Here is a 24,937-nt window from a genome sequence, read left to right as displayed (position 1 = left end):
AGACTATTTTTCTTTATTGGATCAAATGTTCAAATAACTTTTCAGCTGATTCGTTCATTCTGCTTTCGTAGAAGTAACTCCAGTTATTTCTATTGTGTGACTGGTGGATAAACATTTAAAATTCTAAAATGGATACAAACCATAACGTATACACATATTTTTTTTAACTCCAGAAAAGGAGTAAAACAATATTCAATGACCAACCTTATGAAAGTTATGTAGATACCAAATGTTAAAATTGATGGCTTCTTTCCTTTAGGATGTATTTTTACTTTCTCCTTTCTTCTGCATTTTAAAATTCACTGTATACCACTTGTAATAGTGATTTGTCTAGTACCTAAGACTGGCTTCTGCAAAAATGTGCTGAAATACATTTTTTTGAAGTAGCTCTCCTGGCACTCATTAACAAACCATCCTCATTAACAAACATTCAAAACTGAGTGGCTTTGCTTTTCCAATTTTACCACTTTCAGTAATGTGGCTTGTCTCTCACTTTGATAGGCCCTGTAGCTATCTCACCTTACAAGTGGCTCAATTTCACTTCTGATACAAATAGACGGTCAAGAGATGACATTTTTGTCATGAAGCAAAATGTTCCAAACCTCAGATGAAGGTAAAATTCACTGTTGTTCCTGGCAATTTCTACTTAATGGCCTTCTTGATTTATCACTGCCAGATTGCCTAATGATCACGGCTTTCTCACTACACATACTTTCTCCAATGCATATGGTAGTCCTATGGTAGTTTTGCTGCTGCTGCTGCTGCTGCTACATTGCATCAGTTGTGTCCGACTCTGTGCAACCCCATAGACGGAAGCCCACCAGGCTCCTCTGTCCGTGGGATTCTCCAGGCAAGAATACTGGAGTGGGTTGCCATTTCCTTCTCCATGGTAGTTTTAGATACATCCAAATGAGCCAGGAATACTCTACCATGATGCACTCTTTCTTACTATTACCTTGCATGTCAAGAAATGCTGCTACACAATATTTTTTTGTTTGCCTTGCCTGTGCTCAGAATAACACACATCACCAGTAAAAGAGAAACAAACTGCATATTCAGCAAATGTTATCTTTAACAGAAAAGAAGAAATTAGTCATCACACCAGAGAAATCAGCTGACAAATTCATTGTACCATCCAGTGGAGTGGCAGGATTTATTCTTATAAGTTCAGTGTGATAGTTAAATCAGACTCTCCGGGCATTCTCCAACAAGGTCAGGATCAAGGCTACTCAAACTCCTTGGCTTTCTCATATCTAAACTTCCTTTTTCCATAATTAAGGTGAACACTCTATTTGGCTTTCTGTTTTTTGAGTGGGATTTTAGTCATGTTCAGATACTTCACAAAACTACCAAGAGTCAAAATTAAATGAAGATGAGACATGTCCGTGAAGGAGAGAGAGCTGCTGCTTCAAGGGTTCTTCCTTCTGACTTGTCTTGGATTTGTGCAAGTTAACTACTCTATGGATTTTTGTCCTCCTCATTGTTATTATTATTTTTTAAAATATACTGTATATGCTGCAAACCAACCTTTCAGGACTAGTCTGCTCTAGTGCCTCATCTGAGAAAGCAGAGTTTTATGCAGATGTGGTTACTGTAAATTATCCTCAGTCCCAGAGCCCTCTGGACTTGAATCCATTTCCAGGAGGGCCTCCTGATGGGTGAAGGTCGAGCTGAGAGTTATGCTCTGCCGTGGCTTCACAGGTGCGAGTTCATCTAGTTTAATGTTTTCATTTCTAACCAGAATCGTCTTGTCCATGTTCTCTTCACTGTGCCTTGCAACAACAGCATCGAATACATCCAGTTTTGGTGGTAAGGTTCCACTTTCAAACAAGTATTTGGCTAGATAGGAGATGCAAATGTTGGATAAAAATGAGGTCACCATGGCGAGGGTTTTAAATGGGAATCTCTGGTTATATATGCCACCTTTATCAATGTAATAGCCAGGGTAAAAGATCAAAGGCTGCAGGTTCAGGTAGGGCTCCCCGCCAGTGACTCGCAGGAAAAGGCCCGAGACGTAACCTGCCGCGGCCCCATACGTGTTGGTACCCTTGATGAAGAGCACGCAGAGCAACTGCGGGAAGATGATGATGTAGACCAGGTCAGAGCTGAGGTACCAGAGCCCATACACCGTCTTCGTCAGCAACGCCATGGTCATTGCAGAAGCTCCAAACACAAATACCGTGATGCGCATGACCCAGACGATCTCCTTGTCTGAAGCCTGTAAGAAATCGCCATCGAGTCAGTTTTTCTCAGAAAGTACGGGCTTCTCCCGGAGGAGAATGAGATGCCTTCCTGTGCTTTAAAGCTGCCCTAAAGAATAACTGGTTCAAATGGCACAGCTTACAGGTAAAACCAACAGTCAGGAACAGAGCAATCTAGGTGGCCTCCATGGTGGACCTGGGGAGGAGTTTCAGTGACGGGTATCGAGGAACCAGAGCGCACCTTTGCGCTGCTCGCTGATTGTCAGAAAGAGATGCAAGATGCCGCAATATGGCAGTGAGGGGGTGTGGCCTATCTGGCTTCCTCTTGAGAATAACCGCCTTATAAAACAAGGGGCACCACTTAGATGCTATGTGGCAATACTTGTAAGACATCGTATAAATATTGTTTTCAAAGAATAGTTTATAAGCTTTTAAAAAATCATGAAACTAAAAAAGTATTACGGGCTTCCCTGGTAGCTCAGTTGGTAAAGAATGTGCCTGCAATGCAGGAGACACTGGTTCCATTCCTGGGGTCGGAAAGATCCGCTGGAGAAGGGATAGGCTACCCACTCCAGTATTCTTGGGCTTCCCCTGTGGCTCAGCTGGTAAAGAATCTGTCTGCAGTGCAGCAGACCTGGGTTCCATCCCTGGGTTGGGAAAATCTCCTGGAGAAAGGAAAGGCTACCCACTCCAGTATTCTGGTCTGGAGAATTTCATGGACTGGATAGTCCATGGGGTCACATCACAGAGTCGGACATGACTGAGGAATTTCAGTTTCACTTTCAAACAAGTATTATACATTGTGTATTTACATGAAGGCTGAGAAAGGAAATTTGAAAATTGAAAAATTAGGAATTGAATGCAGATTAGAACTTAAGCAAAGCATTGCTAATAACAACACAAAGGGGGTACTCTGGAGGATTAATTTCTTATGTATCTCATTTCACTGTTAAGCACAATCTTATTCATCTGCAAGTAAAAAAACATACATAATCAATAAATTGTTGTTTGTGTATTTTATAAAATTTATTTTTCTTGCCTTCATTTTAGAAAGATCATTGTGTTGATAATAAAGATTTTCACACACACACACAAAAAGTGAGACCATTGTGTTAACCATGACCTAGAAAACTTACAGAAAGCCAAGCATGAGTGAGGGAAGAAGGTATAGAGGGCTACAAGCCCCTCGGTGAGCATGAGTGTGCTGCTCTATGCCCTCAGAGTCAACGAGGAAAATCAAATTGAGAGGCTATTTCCTGACAAAGGAGGACTTGGGGTTCAAGTGAAGAGCAAAACAAGCATCACAGCGATATCTATGATATAATGACTCACTATGTTCTGCCTACACCAGGGTTTCCTTAGTTTCTTACTGTATTTAAACTTGAAGTTTTTCTAAGATATTTTAAGATATTTTCTAAGATATTTTACTCCTTCATTAGAAAGAGAAGACATTTAAATTATTGCAATATGACTGCACCTCTTGGGAAAAAGTTATACTGATGCGTGTCCCTCAGTATTAGAGTGAATAATAGCATGCATTAAAAACCTTCATGTGTGTATTAGTCACTTAGTTATGTTCGACTCTTTGCCATCCTATGGACTACAGTCACCAGGCTCCTTTATCCATGGACTTCTCCAGGCAAGAGTGCTGAAGTGGGTGGCCATTTCCTTCTCCAGAGGATCTGCTCGACCCAGGGATAGAGTCTGGCCTTCTGCATTGCAGGCAGATTCTTTACTGTCTGAGCCACCAGGGAAGCCTTCATATACAACATATATGAAAGACCTTCATAAATAAAGTGCATCATCATTTAACCTTGTGTGCGGAATCAAGGTAGGGTCAGATTTTCACAAAGACTATTAATAATATAGAATAATACCTACACACTAAGTGCAAGGATGAGAACAATAACAACAATGTAATGTTAAAGAAAATATAACTATTCTTACATTTTGTCTGAATGAAAGCTGGTAGATGTTGCGAGCAAACATCGAACTTGCTGACAAGATGGAAGAATCTGCTGAGGACATGACAGCAGCAGAAACGGCTCCAAGACCAAAGTAAGAAATGTACACAGGGCAGAGATACTTGAGGACAATCGGCAAGATCATGTCTGCCTCCTGTTTCTCCCTGGGAGCAAGAGGCCCGTATGCAGTCTGGTTCCAGGCTGTTGACAGAAACAACAAACACAGCCAAAGAGCCATCTATCCATCCATCTGGAGTTCTATTTACTAGGTAGCTTTCGAAATAAATTCAGAAGATATGACCTAGTCTAATCGGTGGGAAATCTAATTAGTCCAGTGGGGTATGTTAGTTTAATTAGGTGGCAAGTCCATGTATTGGTCCAGTGACATTGTCTCCTATATTCTGGTGTCTAATGGGTTTTGGTTACACTTAATCTTATCCACAGGACCTGCACAGGATATGGTGGTGTGAGATTTTTTAATACAAATTTCTCTTCTGCAGTGTTACAATGGTGTTATCTGGTGCAAACTCATTGAAAATAAGTGTTCTCAAGCTGAAGCCTAGAGGATTCCTCCAACCACATGGAGATGTGAGAGAACACATGGTGTTTCACTGCTCAGTTATACACAGAAGTGGATAAAGACAACAGTGGGCCTCTTCTCACCCATTCTCTTCCTGGGTAAAGCCTTGTGGTGGGAGCTTCCTCGGCATTATTTTTCTCTCGAGTAAATTCCTGCTCACAAATGTCTTATTGGTGAGGTGAGCAGTCAAACATGAATTTCACTTATTAGAAATAAACATGAATGGATCAAAGACAGTCCCTTTTTATTGAATAAAAAGTGCAAATATGGGGTTGAAATTTTCAGGAAGTTTTTGGACTCTGTGGTCAAAGAACTTGAAATTTAAGCTTATCTTTGCATATAAATCTTTACTGTTTAGTTATACTAGTATGTAAGAAGAATACAGCAGAAGCTTTAACAGTTGTTTAGTATAGCTCCTTTTTTATTTGTTGAATGTTAATGTCATGATTATAGGACCATATAGGGGTGGTTTTCCTTGGATTCTACCATTTTTCCTTCCCTCATTTTCTATTACAGTTGTTCAAAGCCATGCTTTTATCTGGCCAGTTTTATAGCATTAACTGGAATATTATGGGACCAGAAATAATACCCAAGGGTCAGGAGTAATTAGTAAGTACAACCAAATTAAGGACAAAACTTTAAAAAATGTTCAGAATGGAGGATAAATGGGAGGTAATCATGTCATAAAACTTTTTTTTTTTTTTTTACCAATTTTGAGTAAGATATTCTCTAAGTGCCTTAGTGTTTTAGTTTATCTTTACTTACAAACTTATTGATTGATTTCTCCAAGAAAGGAAACTTTTAATTAACAAACTATTGAAAATGTAAACTGAAGCCTCAAGTTCAAAGTGATCTTTATGTGGTTATGGTGATGGCAGGTCAACTTCTGAGTCAGTGGTTCTCTACTTTTTTTCCCATTAAAAAAAAAATTGGAGTATAATTGCTTAACAATGTTGTGTTAGTTTATGCTGCACAACAGCATGAATCAACCCTACGTGTATATATATCCCCACCCTCTCTTGAGACTCCCTCTCAAACCACATCCCCCCGCCCCTGCATCCCACTCCCCTAGGTCATCACAGAGCACAGAGCTGAGCTCCTTGTGCTACATAGAAGCTTCCCACTAACTGACTGGTTCTCAGCTTTGACTTAGTTTTAAAAGGGAACTTTTAAAAACACAGATCTCTGGCTCTATCTTAGGTCACTAAAAGAAAATTCCTGTGGTGTAGGATAGAAACGAGTATTTTTTGAGTCCCTCCACCTCCCTGGATGATGACAGTGTGCACGTTGGTTGAGAACCATGGCTGACAAGATCACAGATACACGGTTGATAAATATCCCAACAGTGGGGCTGGGGGCTGCTCACAAATGTCTTATTGGTGAGGTGAGCAGTCAAACAATGTCTGAACTATAAGATGATTTGTTGACGTTTTATATAACAAAGGCAGATACATGATGGGAGTAATGGGGAAAGTGGGGGAGGGAGGGCAGCTGGGTGCTTGCTGGTAACTTGGGTGAAGCCTGAGTGAATCAATCAGCGAAGCTGCCAGAGGTTTACCTGTCGATGCTCCAATGGCTCCAATGAGCACGGCTGGCAGAGCCATCACCAGGCACCCGAAAGCTGCCAGGAAAGACAGCACCTGAGCGTAGGTGGCGGAGGATGAAGACAGGACCCTCTGGAAGTAGGCTTGCCATGGGATTCCACCCAGCATCTGCATGGGAGCCATGGGGACACCGGATGAATGGAGGCAAATAGCATCTATTAGTTGTTTTTATTTTTTTTTAATTTCCTGTTTTATTTTCATTTATTAATTTTATAAAAATTTTTTTTAAATTGGGGGATAATTGCTTTTCCATGTTGGGCTGGTTTCTGCTCTACAAAAACATGACTTAGCTATATGCATAAGCCTTCCTCTCCTTGACATCCCACCCTTCTAGGTCATCACAGAGCACAAGGCTGGGCTCCCTGTGCTGTATAGCAGCTCCCCATTAGCTGTCTATTTTACACATGGGAGTGTATAATGCTTATTTGGTATTTTTAAAATGAGATTTTAAAAAAATCATTCAGTAATCATATTTAATAATCACATTCAGTCTTGCTTAAGTATAGCAAGACTCTGAAGTATAGAAAATGGTTTTACATGCCTTTCGTCTTCACAGCTGTCATTGTCACAGTTTCAACTGTGCAGATTTCTTCAAGTTCTTTTCTTTCATAATTACCTAGCACAAGATTTTCTTTTCCTTAACTTACCCACTTTAAGCTGTGTTAAAACTGCCCGGAAACCTTCAATTTGTTCTTATCTGGAAGTTCTAACCACCACAAAATTGTCTCAAAAACATTAATATTCTGAAATCATGAAGTTTAATTTGAGTCAAAACAACCCAATGAATATTTCTGGATCCCAGTCACGTGCCAGGCAGTGGAATGGTTTTGGAGCCCAAAGATGAGTGAGAAGTGGTTTCTACTCTTGAGATCCCCGTCCACTGGGAGAACTGGTGCACTGAGGTATTTTCTAATATAGAGAAGATACTAGAATTTCTCTTTATACCCATTTCTACCTTGTACCTAACTGTGAGATTGTTGTTTTATTAAATGATTTACACAATGTGTTGCTGCTGCTAAGTCACTTCAGTCATGTCCGACTCTGTGCGACCCCATAGACAGAAGCCCACCAGGCTCCACCATCCCTGGGATTCTCCAGACAAGAACAATGGAGTGGAATGCCATTTCCTTCTCCAATGTGTGAAAGTGAAAAGTGAAAGGGAAGTCGTTGCTCAGTTGTGTCCAACTCTTAGCGACCCCATGGACTGCAGCCTACCAGGCTCCTCTATCCATGGGATTTTCCAGGCAAGAGTACTGGAGTGGGGTGCCATTGCTTTCTCCACACAATGTGTGGTAGAGTGCATATAAGCAGTCTGCCTACACTGGGGTTGTGCTTAACATTCTTTTAAAAAAAATTTTTTTTTTTTACTTTATTTTTCTTTACAATACTGTGTTGGTTTTGCCATACATCAACATGAATCTGCCACGGGTGTTCATGAGTTCCCCATCCTGAACCCCTCTCCCACCTCCCTCCCCATACCATCTCTCTGGGTCATCCCAGTGCACCAGCCCCAAGCATCCTGTATCCTGCATCGAACCTAGACTGGCAATTTGTTTCTTACATGATATTATACATGTTTCAAAGCCATTCTCCAAAATCATCCCACCCTCTCCCTCTCCCACAGAGTATAGAACAGACTTTTGTGCTTAACATTCTTATTGAGAATATATTATAAAAAATTGGAGACATTGAACTGGAATGTAATTTGTTGATGCTCTAAAGAGGCACCATGGAAGCAATAATGAGAAAGAACTAATCATTTGGTGGGTAACAGAGGGAGGGGGAATGGTGGGAGGAAGACTTCCCTAACCAGGGAAGCCCATGGAAATGCTATTCAAGTCAATCCTTGGACATCCAGGGGTGTCAGTGGGTAGAGATGGAGGGAGGAAAGTTCTTAGGAAATAATCCAACATGAAAAAGAAAGAAAGCAAGAGGCAGCCATAAGACCACCGTGTATTTGGTACAAGTAGAGGTCAGGGTGTGTGGGGGTGGCTAGAGAGGAGGCTGGACAATTCTCTAACTGACACAGAGTCAGTGTTCAGTAAATATTTATCATGTGAGTGAGTGAACTGATGAGGGAACTTCCCAGATCACAATGTACTGAAGTTGCTTCTTTGACTGTCTCTCTCATTGGCTCCAAATCCTGGAATATCTGCTTGTTTATCAGTATCTCACATATTGGCTCCAGAACAATTTCCTTCTTATAAAAGCCATACAAGCTCAAAAAGTTGGCTTAAAGCTCAACATTCAGAAAACTAAGATCATGGCATCTGGTCCCATCACTTCATGACAAATAGATGGAGAAACAGTGGAAACAGTGGCTGACTTTATTTTGGGGGGCTCCAAAATCACTGCAGATGGTCATTGCTGCCATGAAATTAAAAGATTCTTATTCCTTGGGAGGAAAGTTATGACCAACCTAGATAGCATATTAAAAAGCAGAGACATTACTTTGTCAGCAAAGGTCCATCTAGTCAAGGTTATGGTTTTTCCAGTAGTCATGTATGGATGTGAGAGTTGGGCTATAAAGAAAGCTGAGCACCGAAGAATTGATGCTTTTGATCTGTGGTGTTGGAGAAGACTCTTGAGAGTCCCTTGGACTGCAAGGAGATCCAGCCAGTCCATCCTAAAGGAAATCAGTCCTGGGTGTTCATTGGAAGGACTGATGTTGAAGCTGAAACTCCAATATTTTGGCCACCTGATGCAAAGAGCTGACTCATTTGAAAAGACCCTGCTGCTGGGAAAGATTGCAGGCAGGAGGAGAAGGGGATGACAGAGGATGAGATGGTTAGATGGCATCACCAACTCAATAGTCATGAATTTGGGTAAACTCCGGGAGTTGGTGATGGACAGGGAGGCCTGGTGTGCTGTGGTTCATGGGGTTGCAAAGAGTTGGACACGACTGAGCAACTGAATGGAACTGAACAAGCTCAAAAGCAAAAATAAACAAAATAAAATAAAACAAGGAGAAATTCTAAAATTCATAATCCCATGCCTCAACTCTGTATGCTTCCAAAACTTTTCCCTTTGTTTTGCAACCTGTAAATCAATCTATCATTAACATCTACCATGTTGATAAGTATTTCATCAATAGTTTCAATGACTGTATGAACTGATATACATAATTTACATACCTATGTCTCTGGACACATAGGTCATCAAGGTTTGTAAGTCAGGTACAGTCTGGCCTCCACTGATGAACAGAAGCTCTGATGGGAAGGTGGAGCAAGGAGTGGGAGCCCGCTCACCAGGGTGTCCAGGGGTGGTGATGAGCACTGAGATGGACATGTGTGTCACTTACCAACAACAAAAAGCTGTCAAGCCATGTGTAGATTTCAAATGGCTCGATGGTCCCCAGCCAAGGCTTCTGGTACTTGGTATGCAGGGCAGTGAAGCCAATGTCAGCAACTGCAGAATTGGACAACGCGAACGGCACGCTGATCCACTGTAACCAGAGTTCGTGAAAGCATTAGTGTGGCTATCTGGGACATGCAAGATTTCATCTATTAGTTTGTTTTTTTTTTTTCTCATAGATGGCACAGCTTGGTCATTCCTCTTATTCAGGGGAGGACCTGGAAGCATGTTCTCTGTGGACACTGAGGAACACTGATTTAGAAAAGTTAGAGTAACATGTTGTCAGCTTCTGAGCTAATTATGTCATATCACATTGACTGCAAAACATTCAGGAAGAAAACACTGAATTCGAAAACTTTATATATGTTTATACAAAACATGTATTTTCTTAGAATTAGAAGATATCCATTCCTTAAAGTGACTGGGAAGATTTGACTGAAAATAATTTCTATACCCTAGGAGCAGTTTCATGGCATAACTAAAACTAATGTATGGAAAGGTTAAGAGACAAACACAGATCAGGGTCAAGGTTTAAATTTTAACTCTGACAGAAGTCCTTGAAGGAAGATCACACATGTTTCTATCAAATGTAGGCATGAAGGAAAGGAGCCCCCAGACCTTCCTAAGAGCTAACTGAGGGTACTTTTCTGTCAAAATCTCACAATGTGATTAGTTTTTCATCCAAGTAATCCATGGAGAAAAGCAAAATTTCCAATACTGTATGACTTACTGTGTGTTAGCCATGGTGGGGAAATAGGACTTCTATTAGTTTCTGCTGAGTTGGTATGAAATACCATGTCATCTCTTACAAAAGGAGAAATGAAGGAAGAAGGGAGGGAGGATGAAAGGAAGAAGGAACACTGTGCATGGTTCTACTCACCAGGCCCACGAAAATGCAAAAGAGCTGAACGACATCCGTGTAGGCCACAGAGTAAAGCCCGCCCACCAGGGTGTACAGGGTGGCGATGAGCGCAGAGACGATGACAGACATGTGCACACTGGCCCTGATGATCACGCTGATGGTGGCTCCTGCAGAGATGGGATGGGAACAGCCCAGCTGAAGTTCCACAGTCCAGCTCTTCCTTCTCAGTAACCTGAGTGTGCCTGTGCACATCTGTGTTTATATACACATACACACATACATTCTAAACTGTTCTTTCTTTCTGAAATTAGTGCTCTGCTCACTTATTTATGAGGAAACCTGAAACTCATGACTTGATTACAGAATTCCATGACATAAACTGAACTGAACAGTACTATGAGGCCCTGCAATCGTTCCACCGGCTGCCTGAAATTCTGACTTTATTGAACACATGCAGTGTATTTACTCACATCCATGAGGAAAACAAGCCTTTATGATGAGCATAACCACCCAGCTTCTCATTTTACAGTTAGCATTGATGTGCTCTTTTGCATTAACTCTGACCTCTGTCAGCTTTTATTAGATGACACATGGTCTAAGGTACCAGGGTTTGAAATAAATTCATAGGAGAAAATAATAAAATTGGTAATAAAATTGCACTTTCCAACTTTTTCAAATTTATGAAAGATTACTTTTATTTTATTCATTTCCTGCAGCATTCCAATCTTGTTCCTAGGATACAAATGTAGTGCAGAGTCATAGATTTAGCATCATTTTTAAGGGTTTTTATATTCCCTTAAAATTTTTTTTTTATTGGAGTATAGTTGCTTTACAATTTTGTGTTAGTTTCTGCTCTGCAGCAAAGTGAATCAGCTATGCATATACAAATATCCCCTCTTTTTGGATTGCCTTCCCATTTAGGTCACCACGGAGCAAGAAGTAGAGTTCCCTGTGCTCTGTAGTAGGTTCTTATTGGCTACCCAGGCTGGACACTATAAACTCCTAGAGGAAAATATAAGCAGAACACTCTCTGGCATAAATTGCAGCAAGATCCTTTGGACTCACCTCCTAAAGTAATGAAAATAAGAACAAAAATAAATAAATGGGATCTATTGAACTTAAAAGTCTTTGCACAGAAAAGGAAACCACAAACAAGACAACCCCAGAATGGGAGAAAATATTTGAAAACAAAGCAACTGACAGTGGATTAATATCCAAAATATACAAACAGCTCATGCAGCTCAGTATCAGCAAGCGTCATACTTTACAGTGATCTCCATCACTATAGATTCATCAAAATTGTAAACCCGCTTTAGAAATCAATCTATTTGAAGAAAGCTGAGCGCCAAAGAATTGATGCTTTTGAACTGTGGTGTTGGAGAAGACTCTTGAGAGTCCCTTGGACTGCAAGGAGATCCAACCAGTCCATTCTAAAGGAGATCAGTCCTGGGTGTTCTTTGGAAGGAATGATGCTAAAGCTGAAACTCCAGTACTTTGGCCACCTCATGCGAAGAGTTGACTCATTGGAAAAGACTCTGATGCTGGGAGGGATTGGGGGCAGGAGGAGAAGGGGACGACAGAGGATGAGATGGCTGGATGGCATCACTGACTCGATGGATGTGAGTCTGAGTGAACTCCGGGAGTTGGTGATGGACAGGGAGGCCTGGCGTGCTGCAATTTATGGGGTCGCAAAGAGTCGGACACGGCTGAGCGACTGAACTGAACTGAACTGATGCTTTTCTAACTTCATGATTTTGTTTATTGTGTTTACTGATGTCTACATTTCTAATAGAATATTAATATCATGGTATGGATAGCTGGACCACTGTGGAGTTTTGCACTGCCAGTTCAGCTTTCACTTGTTGTTCTACACACCCCTTTCCTGTTGTTCTCAAGAGTGGTATAGTTTATATCTTGTATTATTAAATGTAGCAGTGATATTCCTCTCACACTAATGTACATGCAACACACTGTGATTTTTTTGAGTCATTAACTGCAATCTTACATTCTATCCTCACTTCTCAATTGCATGCTAATAGCATATGCAGCCCATCTGAGATGAAAATCCATTATCTATAGATATCTCAATATCTAATGAGATATTTTGATCTGAGATAACAATGCAAAATATATTTCAAAAGAATTTTCTTCTTAGTGCTTTGGTTTAGTGAAAGTGTAAGTCACTCAGTCATGTCCGACTCTTTGCGACCCCATGGACTATACAGTCCATGGAATTCTCTAGGCCAGAATACTGTAGTGGGTAACCTTTCCCTTCTCCATGGGATCTTCCCAAACCAGGAATCGAACTCAGGTCTCCTGCATTTGCAGGTGGATTCTTTACCAGCTGAGCCACAAGGGAAGCCCATGGTTTGGTATCAAATTTAAATTACTTTCTTTAGTAAAAACCAATTGAGAAAAGGAAAATCTTAGATAAGAATTGGGAGCAAAAGACAAAGGAAAGTTGGTTATTTACAAGTGACTTTGGACAACCGACTTATTGTTGTATGGATATTTAACAAGTTATTTTCTTTTTCCTCCTGAGACTATTCACTTCATGTCGAAACTTTAGTTGCAATTCTTTCCCATTCACCTTTGGTCTAGCTTTCTACTGTAATAACAATATTTTAAAGTTACATCCCATGAATTATGAAAAGTTCAATTATTACTCTACTTCTTTTGAATACTGTTTAATTTTCCACCCTCTGGTGCAATTTCTATTAATCCTACACCTTCAAAGGTAGAGAGGCTGCATGTTACAGAAGAAAGATTACTCGATGAGGAGCCTTAAGATGTAGAGTTTAGTGTGTGGTGGCTCAGATGGTAAAAGCGTCTGCCTGCAATGCGGGAGACCCAGGTTCGATCCCTGGGTCAGAAAGATCCCCTGGAGAAGGATATGGCAACCCACTCCAGTATTCTCATCTGGAGAATCCCATGGATGGAGGAGCCTGGTGGGCTACAGTCCATGGGGTTGCACAGAGTCAGACACGCCTGAGCGGCTTCACTTTATACAATAAAGAATTTGACTGATCTTAGTCCTTGGTTCTGGAGAAGGCAATGGCAACCACTCCAGTATTCTCACCTGGAAAGTCCCATGGATGGAGGAGCCTGGTGGGCTGCAGTCCATGGGGTTGCACAGAGTTGGACATGACTAAGCGGCTTCACTTTCAGTTCTCACTTTCAAGTCACTTCAGTCATGTCCAACTCTTTGAGACCCCATAGACTGTAGCCCGCCAGGCTTCCCTGTCCAGGGGGTTCTGCAGGCAAGAACACTGGAGTGGGTTGCCATTCTAGTAAAAGCTGTCATTTGGCAATAACTCAGCGGCTTTAAAGAAGCCACCAACTTTCATTTCACTATTAAGCTTGTAATGAATTTTTTTCTCTAAAATATTTTCTAAATCATTCCATCATTTACAGTGAGTAAAACCAAACCTAGACTTCCAGAGCTGCTGTGAAATATTAATTTACTCATGCAGCCAGAAAAATAAATATACTGCAAATAAAGTTATAAAAATTCTCTGGATTTGATCTGTTATGTAAATACACATTTAAGAAGTTGTAAGGATGTTGTCTATATATATCGAGAAGACAGTTTGAGATACTCCTAAATTTTGCAGGTGAGCTATGCACATTCATAGTAAAGTGGTAAAATATCTTGTCCCGAGCTATTTCTAAGAAACACTAATTTTGAAGTATATCCAACTATTATTTTTGAAGAAAACATAGCTGTTAGATTGAAATACACATTTTTTTTAAACTAGAGCATGTATTTCAAGAATAGCAGTCATGTTTTCATAAATATTCTTTGATACATGTATATGTAAAGAGAGAGACATTAACATATTTTACATGTATGTTGACATACACACAAATGTAGACACATATTTACTAAAATAACTCTTTGCACCGAAGTTCAGAGTTTAGCTATTATGATTTGTATTTCCAAAGTACTTTAGAAATAATAGGTTTTCATTCTATCCTCGCTTTAGGGCTCTTGTTACATGAATTGATCCTTATTCAGCGAGAGTGAACATTTTGTATTCTGTTAGATATTCAGCCCACTCCTTTTTTGATATCTCAGCAGGCAGTTTGTTCTTAAAACCAAAATTTTCTGGCTTTGAAACCAATGACAAATAAACTACCATTGCTACTGAGAACAAGGTGGGAAGGGAGCTCTGTGTTTATGTAAAATTTCATTAGGATACGACAGGGGTGGTTGTGGAGCATGACCACTCAGTGCCAGGAAAGTGCAATATTTTCACTGAATTATTACAGTAAAAATCATTTACCTATTAAATTCACTTCTTTTCTACATTAAGTCATTCCTTCATCTGACAGTTGGAGACCAACAAAATCAGATACAGTTATATAGGAGTCTAGAGAGAAAGAAGTGAAGAGTGGTGTAAAATATTATCTGATGTTACAGAGACCAAATCTGATGCAACCCCTAAACCTGAAGAGTAGCCTGCAGTCTAATGCATAACACAGGAGATTTGTGTCATCTGACTTTTCTTTGGGCCACTTAAAGCCTGACTGAAGATGTAAGCCCATTGCTTCCATTTGGAAGAGGAGATGGAGATGACAGTGTCCTGGATGTCACGCAAAGACACAGCTCCTAGAGGAAGGACAAGGAAGGCCCAACAATGTGAGTCTTCAGGAAGGAACTCAACATTCAGTGGGACGACTTAGACTTATTCTGGATGAAAAAGGAGGGGACTGAGCCTGAAGCTCGCCCACAATCCCACTGAACTCTCTCACTTCCTAGGTTTTATGAGTAGGCGGAGAACTCAAGGACAGGTTGTCCTTAGCATGGATGGATCTTGGAAGTAAGTTAGACCCCAAAGACTCTAAGTGCATTTTTCAAATCCCTGAATATGTCTACACTCCAACACTCTGGATGAAATGGGATTCATTGAGAAAGGAAAGACTGTTGTTTTCCTTTTTCTCCTTTGAAGAAGTGTAGCTATGGGTGATTAGTTCATTCATTCATGTGTGATGGGACAATAAGAGTTAATAAGATACAGGCCCTGCCTTCAAGAAATTCATAATTCCTTTTGTGACTATTTGGAACCTGAGAAATAGATAAATAGCCATGTAAATACAAAGTAATAAATCCAGTGAAAACAAAATTTCTGGTTCCTACAGAATGCCAGAGGAAAGGCATCTGGCAAGTTCAGGATGACTGCCTGGAGGAGGTGACATCTGTAGAAGATTTGAAGGCTCTTCCTGGTTGGTTTGAATGGAAAGTGGGGGCTGTGCATCCTAAGGAGGGGTCACTGGGCTTGTGAAGTTCTGGAGGAAGGGAGAAGGAAGAGTCCAAAAGAAGCTCTTCCAGCCCAGTTTAAAGGTTGGTTTTAAGCAGTAAAGGGGTGTGATCAGATTCAATCTAATCTACTGTGTGAAGATCATGGGAGAAGGGTGGCCTTGTAAGCATCAGGGTGGTGGTGTTAATCTAGGTAAGCGAGGCTGGGGCTTGTGGCTGAAGATAGTAAAGCTGTGTATCTAATGCTTGTTCAACCGGAGTGTGTGTGTGTGTGCTAAGTCACTTCAATTGTGTTTAACTCTTTGCAACCCTATGGACTATAGCCCACCAGACTCCTCTGTGCATGGGATTTTCCAGGCAAGAATACTAGAGTGGGTTGCCATTTCCTCCTTCAAGGCATCTTCCTGAACCAGGGATCGAACCCATATCTCCTTCATTGGCAGGTTGGTTCTCTACCACTAGCACCACCTGGGAAGCTCCCTGCATGTAGAAGGATGTTTCGTTGGTTCTCACCTAAGGCTGAGAAGATGGCTGCTGCCCAGAACATCTCTCCCATCAGCGCAGGGATGAACAGCAGCCCACCCATGCGCTTCCCATAGATCTGCTGGAAGGGGTCTAGCATGGTCACGTAGCCCTTGGAACGCATGGGTTTTGCGAAGAACAGACCACCTAAAGGAAATTCAAACAAGAGTTAAAGAGAAAATTGAAAATCTGCAATATAAAAGTCTTTGCTAACCTTTTACTGTGTATAATTTCTCAAGGGAAATGAATTTTTTAGAATACTTCTATGCGTTGAGGAATCAGTCTGCAAAATCCTGTGAGTACAGGACCAAGAAATATTTAGCAATAAAGTGAAAATTCCTTAACAACGACTGTTGTAGGCATCCAAGGCTGTACATAGCACGGACAAATCATGTGGGCTGAAAAACGTGGACCAGCTCAGCACTCCCTTAAATGTCTATGCACCTGTATTATTTGATTAAGCACAAGATCCAATAAAAGTATTCTAAGAGCAAAATAAAAAAGAAACAATAGGAACTGTGTTAAATAATATTCTTGATCTTTTATTAGTTTGATTTAAAACAAGATATTCAGGTACAATTCAAATTGACTCATTTTTAATGACATGTCTGCACTATTTTGGAAATAAAAAACATCATTACACTAAGAAATTCACTGTGATGATTGCAAAATGATTAAGGGAATTTTTTCTACATATTCCATAATCAAGAGATCCAGTCAGCTACACATTCGTGTTACCACTTTCTGGTAACAGTGACTTCGGTGGGATTTCTGGTGGCATTTCCCACAATAGTTATGCTGTTTGACTTATTCTTTTGGTTGCTATTTACACTCCTAATCTTTATGCTTTACGGACTGAATCACTCAGGTATAAAGCTTTTCTTACCTAAAATCAGACTAAGAGAATATCCAATGGGTGCCTGAGCCCACGCCAAGCCGTAATCTGGAACATACACGGCCTCGGCTGTCCCGTTGATGTAGCCTCCTCCAACCCAGGTGGCTGAAACAGGATGAGAAGCGAAGGGGAGATGTGTCATGCCTGTGGTCTCCACAGGGCGCCCCTGAGCCCCAAGAGGCCTGTGGGACTGCCCCCAGAGACATGACTGGTCTGGGTGGAAGTGATTGAAAAGTGAAAATTGCACTTTGGATTTCTAAGACTCATCATGGAAAAATAAGTGTTAAGACTTCTCAATCTTTTTTGTACTGGTTACACAACAAAATTAAAACATTCTCAACATACTGAGTTAAGTAATTCTATTATTTACATTAATTCACCTATTTTTTTGTGCTTTTTAAAAAGTGATATGTAGAAAATTGAAGGTTACATTTGTGGCTTACATCATATTTCCACTGAACAGTGTTGCCCTGGATATTTTCTAAATCCACCGAGTCATGAACATTTTGAAATGATATTATAATATCACAAAGTCTGAGATCATATGTGATATATTTCACGACTGCTTCCATTCTTAATAATGCTACAACTCTCCCCCTAGCTTCCATAACATGGAGTCAAGTGTCTTGATTTCAAGGGCCTTTTATTTTAATTGTATTGATCTTTCCTCATTGATCATGAATATTGTCTTCAAGGAGTGAAGTGTGTGTGTGTGCACGTCTGCATGTGTGGTTGTGGGTGTGGGTGCTTTCCTTTAATAGAGTCACTTCATAAACATGCTGGGTGCATAGGGTTTTGGCAAATCTATTCTAAACGGTAATGTGTTTGTACTTACTACCTTACTTTGTTAAGGAAGTGGAGGGAGGAGGGTGCCAGGTGATGTAATTGAGCTTAAATTGCTTTTTCCTTCTCTGTTTCCCTAAGGACCTGACCTACACTTAGGGCTTGGGTCAGCCTTCAGGAGAATTAAAATGTTGACTGCATGCTTATTTGCAAGTCTTTGTTCTAATCTGGGTCTTTCAGGCAGACATTTGATATTTCATAAAGAATAATAAGAACTATGTCTTCTTCAGATATTATTTAATAACATTTTTGTAGCATAACAGCTGAAGGAGGGAGGCCGTAGAATCAAAGAAAACATGTTTTGATTAACAACGTTGGGTCCAGAATGATCTATAAACTCTTATCATTTTCTCTGAGAAGAACTGCAGTAGTTGATTTTTGCTGAAATGCTAAAGTTAATGGAACATTCTAATCTTGGCAGTTTATACCCTTTGAAGAGTATTGTCAAACTATTTACAGTAATCCCTAGGTATAATTGCTGTGAAATTATGAGGAATAGAGGCTGGCATGAAGCTTACTAAATATGAGAGTGAATTCTGGACTGCAATGGGGAATAAAATTTGACTCTGAAAAATTCTCTGAAATTTCACAGTTAGAATGGTCATAAAGCAAATAATTTGTTTATGAAACTGCCAAAGACAAGTGTCTCTTGCCAAAATTTATCTGGCATTTAATCCAAACCCAAAGCAAAGGAGAGAGAGCCTTCAGTGGTTGATCCAATTTTTAAAAGGTCAACATGAAAAGACCTTCCTGCAAAGGAACTTTACATACACAAATGGAGAGTTTATACACAAAATCCTCAAGTGGACAAATGATATTTAGCAGCCACCTCATCTTCACAGCAGCTTTTCCATGGTGTTGATCAATAACAAATGCTATGATATGCTTTTCTTATCCTAAACCTGGTGAAATTTTAAAGACTTTCCTTCCCAACCCCCCAACAAAGGGCAAGTATCCAGGACCTAGAGCAATGACTTCTCACAGCACAGCCCCTGAGACCTCACCTTCCTGTCAGGTATTTGTGACTCCTCACACCACACAAGAAATGTTTTGCCACGTTAAGTAAATGCCTATTGGTCTTATTAGTGATCTTATTGGGTCTTACTAGCACAACATTTATTAGTGATCATTTTTCATTGTGTAGGTCTCCTCTCCATTTCCAGAAAGAGAACTCGTACTTGAGTTAAAATATCATAATTACAAACTATAGTATTAAAATATTATAATATAGACAGGCAGACTTGGGTACTTTTTGTAATTAAAGTCCCTCTATTGTTATCAATATGGTCATTTGCATGTTCATATATTTTCACATCAGATTCTTGAGAATAAGGATTCTTTTAAATCATATGCATTTTTATTTTCAATTTTTATTCCTTATCAAATAACACAATCAATGAATCTGACAAGTTTAGATAATATGGTTCAGATTTTAATTGAACTATGATATTGATCAAGGGTCTGTTTGGTTCTGAGAAAAAATCTTTAAAAGCTAAGTTTAAGCAGGACATGTTATAAGAAATATCACAATTCAAATTTTTTCAATATAGTTTAATAGCCTATTAGATTAAAATCACCCTAAATGATAAAAGAACAAATTCTGAGATATTATCTTTATGAACATAATTAATGTATTATTTAATTAGAGTAATAGAAAGCTACTATAATTTATGATTAATAAAATACTTTACTATGCAACAGTTCATTTATTCTTTTCAACCATTTGAGTGAAATCAACAACTGTCATTTTATTTTGCTTTTCTTATTTTCTTTGTCAAAAGAGAAATCTGAGGGAGATATAATTACAATGCTTTAATTCACTTCAGATAACAGTATCCCTTGTGGGTCTTCAGAGGAAAGAAGAGATATTTGTGCTCTAATGAAAACTGAAGATGAAGATACAAAGGTGCCTGTATTATTCATCAATAGCTGGATAATAAGAAAAAAAAAACAAGAAAATCTGCACCAACGTTTCAGTAAACATCTGCAGGTGATAGGTAAGTGGGTGATTCTTATTCTTCATGTTTTTGTATTTTTTTCTGGTTTTATTTATTATGCATCATAGAAAATATTCTGTAAAATACATTTTTTTCTGTATGTGTGTTTATGTAGAAAAAATGAGAAACAGAGGGTAAAAGAGAGCTCTTTTCACCTTGGGTACCTTTATGGAGAAGTAGGGAGAGGCTGGGTGTGGTTCACTGTGTGGCTGCCAGACTTGGCTCTGGTCCTTACTAACCACACAAGTCTGGGTCCTGACGTAGCCTGGAGCCCTTTCGAGTGCTGTTATGAAGATCGAACAAAACCATGTATGGTTGGCAAAGAGTTAAACAAACAAAATGTGAATATCTGAGAGGCAGAATCGATCATCAATAAATTATTCTACGACACTGTAAGTTTCAAATGGCCAAACAGGGATGTAGTCTGCCCAGACTGGTTTGGAAAACTTTTTGAAATACAGGGTTAATGATTTTTAACTAGCACTTTGGGACTGAAATTTGGTATCATTCTTGTATGGTTTCCAGTGGGATATTTCTCCACTGGGCACTCATAGTAATCCTGTTGGTATGGATTATATTGATAATATTTAAAAACCTAATACAACTCTACGGTGAAATGTGTGATGTTAGTGAATATGCATCAAGTGACATTATGGATATAATTTTAAATTGTTGTTTTTCAGTATTATTTGAAGATATTAACAACCAAGAAGAATAGAAAAGAAAAACAAGCCACCACTTAATCAGAACCACCTTTGGGCAAAGGAGGAGAGACCCTGGGGGCTTCTGGCATGGAGGGGTTTGAATGGGTGATAGCTGCAGTTGGTGGCTGAAGGATTCTTACTAAGACACACCCTGGTGTTTCCCTTTTGTATTAGTATTCCTGAAACCTTTTCCTCAGAACCGGGGATTCATAACACGTGATTGTCTTCCTGTGAGTAAAATTACTTCACTGCATGGAAGAATAAGGTTTCAAGACAGGACATCAATCAATTTGGAATTGGGCTGCCCCCAGATTGACTTATTTAGGTTTAAAACCATCACTGGTTAGTGTTCATCAACTAGTTAGCATTCATTAAGACAGCTCAGTCACAACTTGATGCCTGTAGTAAGGAGTAAAAGGAGATGCTTCCTGCATCACATCGATGAACAGAAACACAGCTTGTGAGACTCAGGCATTTCTGCACGTTCCCCCACCTGTTTGTTTTCACTGCTTCCGCCCGCAGCAGCCCAGAGCCCAGATTTCTCTCACTGATGTTCTGTCCAGTAACTGCTAACACCATTTGGTCCAGTGCTACTGGGTTGAAAATATTTGAAAAGTATATAGGTAGTGAACACAGAGACTTCCTCAAGGACAAGGAACAAGGTTTGCTTTCTTCCCCTGAAGAGCTATGGCAGAGATGGCACAAAGGTGGGTGTGAGGGGACCCACCTGTCATGGTGAATCCACCCACCAGCAGCCCGATGTCGCGGCCGCCTACGATGATGGCCTCGCTACGCTCCTCCGCACTGCCACTGTTCTTGGTCCTCCAGGCGGCCCAGATGCCAACCAGCAAGATGAGAATGTAGAACACCACGATGGCTACCAGCCCTTCCACCTGGAAATCCATTGTCACTGAGGGCTTTAGGCTCTGCTGCAGCAGCTACTTCATTAAGACTTCTGCGAAAACACAGATGCCTTACAAGCCAGCCAAGCAAATACCACCTGGCTCCTGAGTGGTGGCCACTTAAAATCCCAAGTTCACCTGTGGCTGCCAACAAGCCTCCATTCCATCACTCTATTTCTGTTCAACAACTGAACCTTGTCTTGGGTTTGCAAGAAACAGAGAAAATGCGGGTTTTGCTGTTTAAGGAATGTGCTTATTTTGTATTAAATTTTTGCAATGTAAAATTAACTGTGTCATGTTTTAACCCAGTTACCTGGGCAAGAAGTCACTCACAATCAGCAAGTCTGTACTTACTTTGGAACCACCGTACTATTCGAGTACTATTCGATCCAGAAGTGTTCAGCAGTGTAGATGCATTGTAAAGGATCACTCTGAGAACCTATGCATAATCATTCATTCATTCAATCATCATCCCATCCCTCCTTTCAAACATCTTCAGGGAGTGGTTCCAAAATTAACCCAAATATCTGGGGAAAAAATTTAGGAAGATCAACTTCAAAACAACATGGGCCTCCAGTTTTCAACAAGTGCGGGAGGATTAAGTTACGGCAGCCATTAAACTGTTGTGCTATTTAGAGGGTCTCCCTCCGTCGACCCTCCCCACCCAGTCTTCCCTCTCTCCCCTGCTCCCTCAATGGCACACACAGGGAAACGACTTAAAAACACAGAAATGCCTGAAACAAAGCGGAGCGTCACACGCACTAAAAGCAAGACCCTTAGAAGAGACACGTCAAATTCTAATGCCTTTAATTTCTAGAATTCTTGTTCTCTCGTATCTTCCTCTCGTGCCCGTGGCTATCCATTCTCCTCAATTGGCACAGACAAGTTTTTGGGCAAGCCAGACCTCCGTGCATGCAGATGGGCGACAGATCTTGGGCCAAAGAACCAGGCTCCGTCCCTTGGGCTCAGAGAAGTCAAAAGGAGCGCGAGTGGCGAGTGAGGGGTGAGCTTTGCCTTTGCAGCCTTATCACCCCGTGTTCCCCTCCCTACCCGCAGGTCTCCCCCCATCCTGCTCCGAGCGGATCCTTCTGCGCCCCAGGGTCCCTCCTGCGTCCGCGGCGTCGCCGGGGCCCCCACTGCACCCCAACTTCACAGCTGCTCGCACCCAAGGACCCAGGCTGCGAGACCCGACCTGCCGGGCGTCCCCGCGGGAGGCACAGAGCCGCGTCGGAGGGGTGGCCCCGACGCGCTCCTACCTGGAGTGGCCGCCGCGCGGGGAAGCGCTCCGCGGGTCCAGGCTCCTCTCTGCCGAGACTGCACGGGACACTGGCGTGTGGTCGGGTCGCAGGGCGGCAGGCCAGGAGGGTCCCGCTTCCGAAGCTCCGCACCCCGAGTTTCCAGAACCGCTGCGCGCGCGAAGTTGACAGGTGTGGGCGCGGCTCGGGGCGCTCGGCGCGGCCAAGAGGCGATCGATCCAGTATTGGCCACAGTCCCCTTTATAAGGGCGGCCGGTCGTCAGAGCCGGGGAGGCGGACGTCAGAGCAAAGTGCCCCGCGAGCCGGCGGGCGTGGGGCGCAGGGGACGCGCCGGAGCCGCGGGCCGGGCTGCGCTCTGGGCGCGGGGCCAGCGCCACCGCGGGGTCCCGGCCTGACGACGCGGGCGAGGCGCGGCCACTCCCGCTCCCTCCTCCAGGAAGCGGGGCTCGATTCCCCGGAGTCATTGCCAATTCCTACTTTCCACGACTCTGGTTGGAAGCTGGGAATGGGGAGATGGGGAGGGTCTCAAGAAATTGTTTTCAGGTGGAGTCTCTGGAGGTCCGGCAGAGGGGAGGGGTCTAGGGAGTCTCGCCTCCCCCAGACTTTGGTTTCTTGAGGCGCCACTCTCTCGTGCGTGAGGACCCCTCCCCGGGCCCCGGTGGAGGCTGATCCTGGCTTCTCTGTGATGGGTTCTTTGAAGAAGACATCTCACAAAGGTTTCGAGAGTCAGTTTTAAGTCCATACCCTTTCTACCCTTTGGAGTGGTCTGAAACAATGGGGGTGTAATGCCAGCCAGCCAAGGTTGAGCTGAACAGGTTGCTTGCCCACCAATGTACATTTTCCAGTGCTGTAAAATTTTGCTGCTGCTGCTGCTGCTGCTATATCTACACCTAGACATCTATATCTGACACCTAGATTATATATCCATGGGTATAGTTGCATGTCTATAGCTGTATTTACATCTAGCTGTATTTCTGCATCTATGGAGATAGATCTAGATAGATCTCTAGATAAATCTCTCTCTCTAGATAAGATCTCTATCTATGGAGATAGATATAGATAACTGTATTTCTGTAAGTGTGTGAGTATAGGGGAGAGAGCAGAGAGAGGGGAGACACACAGAGAGAAAGACAGCCTCTCTGGCTACTCTCTCACTCAGCTCCGTATTCCACCAGCCATGTCACTGAATTAAGCAGTGAAATATGAAAATCTAATAATTAATGGAATAAGTAATAATGTTTGTTAACAACTGTCCACCTCTCTTGATGCAAAATTTTAGCGCATCCCCCTTTTTTGTACACTGGATTTGGAAATGAACTTTCACATTCCCATCACTACTGCATTTCTTTGTTCTCTATAAACAATGATAGCATCCAACCACCTTGTTTGAGATAAAGCCTGGGGAGGTCAAACTCTTCAGATAGAGAAGGACCTGTGAGTACAGTTATCTTGTCTGATTTGAATGATTAAGTCACAGCTTTCCTGGAAAATGATTGCATAGCCTGTCAGTATGACTCCATTTTTAAACAGGTAAGGGTTATGAATTTAAGCAATTTTAAGAAACTCATGGAAGGAAGACAGAGATGAGATTTCATATAATTACTGAAATGCTCTTAGCAGAGATTCATTCATTCATTCATTTTGTTTTTGACAGTTATAACTCAATTTCTGCTTCTGGGCTTTGGCCACAGGTTAACGTCTTCCATACCAGAATGTACTTCAGGTGATGATGGCGGAAAGCACGTGACTGTAGCAGTATAGCAGGACAGGTACGGATAGCGGCTGTGTGTGAATTAGTGTCCATGGCTAAAGTCAGTCTCAGATCCAAGGAGGGATGAAAGAAGAGGCTGTCCTCAAAGAAACATCACCAGGGCTTAAGGGACAAGCGTCGGAATGCAGCCAGGGCGAGAGCTCTCCTTGGGGCCCACCTAATCCACTTTAAGATGTGGGACTTGCCAGACTCCAGACTTGGAGCCAGATCTGGGAGGTACAA

At 41.5% G+C, this 24,937-nt stretch overlaps 1 protein-coding gene across 1 annotated transcript; it reads right to left on the bottom strand.

Annotated features, from left to right (window-relative positions):
- Positions 1-1,588: 1,588 nt before the first annotated feature.
- On the bottom strand, positions 1,589-21,691 carry SLC5A7 (solute carrier family 5 member 7). Its single transcript, XM_069586332.1, has 8 exons — positions 21,514-21,691; positions 17,234-17,347; positions 16,339-16,494; positions 10,584-10,732; positions 9,651-9,794; positions 6,304-6,457; positions 4,149-4,366; positions 1,589-2,218 (listed from the first exon to the last, which is right to left on the bottom strand). Exons 1-8 carry the CDS (start codon positions 21,689-21,691, stop codon positions 1,589-1,591), a joined length of 1,743 nt encoding a protein of 580 aa, XP_069442433.1.
- Positions 21,692-24,937: the final 3,246 nt, after the last annotated feature.

This window comes from Ovis canadensis, chromosome 3 (genome assembly GCF_042477335.2).
Source record: "Ovis canadensis isolate MfBH-ARS-UI-01 breed Bighorn chromosome 3, ARS-UI_OviCan_v2, whole genome shotgun sequence".
NCBI lineage: Eukaryota > Metazoa > Chordata > Mammalia > Artiodactyla > Bovidae > Ovis > Ovis canadensis.
The sequence above is the reverse complement of the archived record's forward strand: the minus strand, read 5'-3'. Positions and strand labels throughout refer to the sequence as shown.